The sequence below is a fragment of the Aptenodytes forsteri genome, unplaced genomic scaffold (genome assembly GCF_000699145.1).
Source record: "Aptenodytes forsteri isolate BGI_AS27 unplaced genomic scaffold, ASM69914v1 Scaffold494, whole genome shotgun sequence".
Lineage (NCBI taxonomy): Eukaryota > Metazoa > Chordata > Aves > Sphenisciformes > Spheniscidae > Aptenodytes > Aptenodytes forsteri.
The window spans coordinates 438,165-442,657 of NW_008794455.1; the positions used below are offsets into that span (position 1 = coordinate 438,165).

Below are 4,493 nucleotides of genomic sequence, written 5' to 3' on the forward strand. Positions count from 1 at the left end.
CGTTCGCCTGGAGGAGCTGGGGCAGAAGGCAGCGCTCCCCAGCTAAGCCAAAGGCCGCCCTGACTTGGGGCCACATAGGGAAGCTTCCCACTGGGGAAGCGCCGGGCGCCCCGGGGAGGGTGGGCAGCACCCCGGGGGAGCGGGGAGCGCTCCCCTGTAGCCGGCTTCGAGTTTCTGGTTGCCCAGAGCTGCGCTCTGGCTAGTGTCTGGTGTCAGAGCGAATATAAATACAAACGTCAGCAAGAGCATTAGTATTCTTGAGGCTGCCAGGCTCTTGGAAGAGCCTTCATGATCACAAAACTGAAGCTCCCAGTTTTTGCCGCTTACTTCTCTTGTTGGTAACATGCTTAAGGATTTTGGTGACGGCTTATCTTCCTGTGGCGTTGCTCTTTAAAAATTCCCTGCTTCCTGTCCGATGTAAATTCTCAGGTTCTCTCACCATAGGGATGAGACTATGAGGGTTGGAAATAAATAAATAGATGATCCTTGAACAAGATTTAGTCAGTTTTATCAAGAGACTGAATGTCAGAGACTAACGTGAGAGAAAGGATTCAAACTATGACTTAAATACCGTAACTAAAATGAGACAAAACAAATAGCATGTTTTTGAACCTCGGGCTTTCAGCAAAGCTAAGTAGAGTTAGAGTTTACTTGTAAAAGGCATCAGAAAATTGATTAAAAGCCACTTAATTCATGCTGCCTTATACCTGAGCAAACAAGGTTACAAGTTCAAATACATAACCCCCCCCCACGCTGTAGCACAAACATGTGTCTGGAGTGAAGTTTGAATGTTAAATCCCCCAGCAACAGCAAAATCTTGCCCATCTGGAGAGAAGTTCAGACGCGAAGTAAAGAAAGGGGAGGGCTCTGCATGGCTGTGTTTGGCACCAGCATTAACAGGATTAAGATAACGTGTTCTGGGACCTGCAGCAGGCAGGATCTGGTTGAGATCAGTGCTGACGTTGACATGTTGAAATCTTGAAAGCTCCCTGGGATCGTGGGCAGCTGAGCGCATAGAAAAAGTGCTTTGATACTTTTTGGTGCAGCTCTGAGCCTTGTTTTGTTTGTCCTTGGTTTTGTTTTTTTTGTTCTTGCTTTGAATGATAGGGGCAGCAGGCCAAAACAAACAACACTTTATTACAAAGAACACGGCCAAGCTCGACCGAGAAACAGAAGAGCTGCACCATGACAGAGTTCCCCTGGAGGTGGGCAAAGTGATCCAGCAAGGCCGACAGAGCAAGGGCATGACACAGAAGGACTTGGCCACAGTGAGTATGGCCCGGGGCCTGCTGGCCTCTGCTCCTGCTCTCCTGAGGCAGGTTTAGGCACCTCGAGGTGAAGGTGGGCGCTTTTCCTGTCCCCTCGTGGGCAGCTGCAGTGGGATGGTATCGTGAGCGGGAAGTTTGGTGGACGCAACATCTCTGATGTCTGATCTCCAGGCAACGTTAGTTATGTAGGAAATGTTTTAGGGGGTTCTGTGCAGCCCTTGAACACCTGCTTGGAGACGGAGCGTTGCTGCGGCTGGTGAGCTGGTAGGAGGCTTTTTTTTCTTCCCCTCTCCTGCCATCGACTCAGCACCGATGTGAGGTTTTTTTGTACCATCTGGGCCTGATGCAGCGTTCGGAAGCTCACTGCTGTCTTAAGGAACAGCAATACATAGTGCTGCTGCTCCTCCTGGGAGGCCGAGGGAAGTGGAAGTCTGTCCAGGATGGGTGTCACCGTCGCTGTGACACTCAGATAGTGGAGGGGGGCGATAATGGCAATGGAGTAAGCCTGGAAGGAGCACTTTGTCTTCTGATCCTGGCATAGTTAGAGGCTGTTACTTATCTGCGTGAGTACTGGGGGGTTGGTGCTGAGTGTTTGCTGTGTATGGAGCCAGCGTTTGAGACGCATCCTCTCCTTTTAGAAAATCAATGAAAAACCACAAGTTATTGCTGACTACGAATCGGGAAGAGCAATCCCCAATAACCAGGTTATGGGCAAGATCGAAAGAGCCATTGGTAAGTTGAGAAAGGAGTCTTCAGAAATAGCGATAATGTTTTCCATGCCTAGGAGGGATGTTTTGGTTTAAGTTACTTCCATTTTCCACGTCGGGAACAGTTGCTGGCTGTAGGTTATCGTGGGTACGGTGTCATTAAGCCGTGTTCTGATAAAACTTGGATCTGCTGCCTGAAGCCAGAACTCGGAGCTCTTGTTCTCCTTTGTTCTTCATCTTCTTGCGCGGGGCCATGCCCTGGGGACCACCCCCGTATGCTGTCCCCCCCAAAATCAACAAGATACTGAGACCCATGAAGGCCTGATTATACTTGGGGAAAGTGTCTTGCGGCCGCTAGTATTGGTGTTACTCTCCTGGGCCGGTTCAGATACCATTTTCTAGGAAGATGGTCGGTGGACAAGCAAGAATTGGGAGCTTTGTCTGAAACTAGCGTGGTCCTCCTAGAAACTAAAGTAGGATTCTCCCTAACTCTGGTTCTCCTGCCCTCTTTTTTGGATGTTCTCTTCCTTGTAGCAAAAATTTGAGGAAGTAAAGCGATCAGGTGAATGATCGAGTGCTGATGGCAGCTGATGGTGGTCATCTGCTTTGTCTTATTCCAGGCCTTAAACTGCGGGGGAAGGATATTGGAAAACCGCTGGAGACTGGCCCCAAAGGGAAGTGACAACAAAGCCTCGAAATCAGTTTGTTCAGACTGATCTCGTCTGGCTGGTTCTCCTTAACCACCAGAATCTCTCTTCGTGTTGCCAAGCTGAACAAGAGGGTTTCAGACTTGCTTTGGGGGGGAAATCTGCTGAATCTGTACCTGCTGTAAAAAGGCAACCTTAAAGAAGCGATTTTCCTGATTTTGTTTTTCCTTCCTCCTTTCCAGAGATTGAGGAACTAAACCCAAAAAAATACTGCATCTGATTTGCCAGAAAACATGTGCGTCTTGGTGTTTAGAAGCAGCTAATGTTAAGGCACTTGGGGTGGTCTGAAATGTGATCATTTAATTGGAACAATTTGGGGGACGGGTGGGATATATTATATATAAATAATTTGGGAGAGTTGGGGTTGATCAGTGTCTGCATTTGAAATGATGACTTGGTCACTGCATCACAATGACATTTTTGTTTGTTCCTTCCAGCCTGTTTTAAAGAGATCTATAATAAAGTTTGATACCCTTCAGTTGCACGGGGTAGTTGCTGCACGTTTACCAGCTGGTAGTAAATTTTTGTGGTTGGGCGTGACTGGAGCTGCAGCACCCTGTTCCTTCTGGAAGCACGATTAGTGGGGCTACCTGGCGCGTCCGGGGTAACGGCCAGCGCTGTCACAGCCCGCCTGGCTGCTCTGCTCCTTCCCCTGTCGGTGAGGACTGCAGCTTTGGCTTGCAGCCCAGAGATGAAATCAATACTGTGGTTTTATCTTGTGCGGAGGTGAGTGGAGTCTCTGTGGCGTTCTGCAGAGCAAGACGGATGCGGAGACAGTCGGGCGTTTCTGTGAAGCCAGAGCCCTCCTTACCTCTCGCCTCCGCCCTTGCCCAGCTCGCACAAGCACAGGTTTGCTGGGGGCTCGTTCGTGCCAGGACGGCGCAGTGGTGGAGCTGGAGGGATGGTGCTCGGCGTGACTGTGGCATAACCTAAGTGGGACAGAGCTGAAGGGAGAGTTGTCTGCGGCAGGGTGAGAGGAAAAACAGGCTTTGGTCGCAAACCGGGAACGCAGGACGCCCCGATCCCCTCCGGAAGAGCTCGGGGAGTTTGAGGAGAGCAGGATCCCTAATGGGCGGCTCACCCACGCAGCAGCTGAACCGGTCTGTCTGCTGTTGTACTTGGGTGGCTGCTTTGGCTATGGGCTGCTTAGGGGTTGCACAGTATTAAATTAAGTTTTGAAAGCTGGGGGGGGGAAAGAGAGGGGTCCTGGGCTTAGGGTGGCCTTGGGTGCAGGTGTGGGTGCCCTGGCCCTGAGCCTAGCCTGCACCTTGGGAACATTTTTCTTTCCCCAATGACATTTAAATGCGAATTATCAAGAGCCGTTGAAAGGCACGTGGGCAGTCCTGCGGTAAGTGGGCACCCATTCAGTGGGGTCAGGGCTGCTCTCCGCCCTCGGGTGTGCTGCGTGGTGCCCCCCGCTCTGCTCCCTGCCCTCCCAGCCACCTCTCCACCCTCCCCAAGCCCCCCCTCCAAAACCAGCAGAAGCACTGGGCTTCCCCCCCGGGGTGGCTCTGGCCCCCTGGGAGCTCTTGTGCTTAATCCTGGGTGTGGGAAGGGGCTCGTGCCCCATGCAGCACCCGCTGATCTGCCCAGCCCTGGGGGGGCCAGGACTGCGCAGTTCGCCCCCTTCCACGGCCAGGACCCTGCTCAGACGAGGATGGCCGCTGCAAGAAACTCCTGCTGACGGCGCTTGTCAAAGCATGGGTACGTCACTACGTCTTGGTGCAGAAAGTTCATGTTACAGAAGACAACAATGCTTTTCCCAAGCGCTTGGAGGTAGTGGAGGCAGCGGCACGTCCCTCTGCCTGCCC

The 4,493-nt window shown here is 51.8% G+C and overlaps 1 protein-coding gene across 1 annotated transcript; it reads left to right on the forward strand.

Annotated features, from left to right (window-relative positions):
- The first annotated feature begins 869 nt into the window (after positions 1-869).
- EDF1 (endothelial differentiation related factor 1) lies at positions 870-3,184 on the forward strand. Its single transcript, XM_009290641.1, has 3 exons — positions 870-1,268; positions 1,907-2,000; positions 2,596-3,184. The coding sequence occupies exons 1-3, from the start codon at positions 1,101-1,103 to the stop codon at positions 2,655-2,657; spliced, it is 324 nt and encodes a 107-aa protein (XP_009288916.1). The 5' UTR covers positions 870-1,100; the 3' UTR covers positions 2,658-3,184.
- The last annotated feature ends 1,309 nt before the right edge of the window (positions 3,185-4,493 follow it).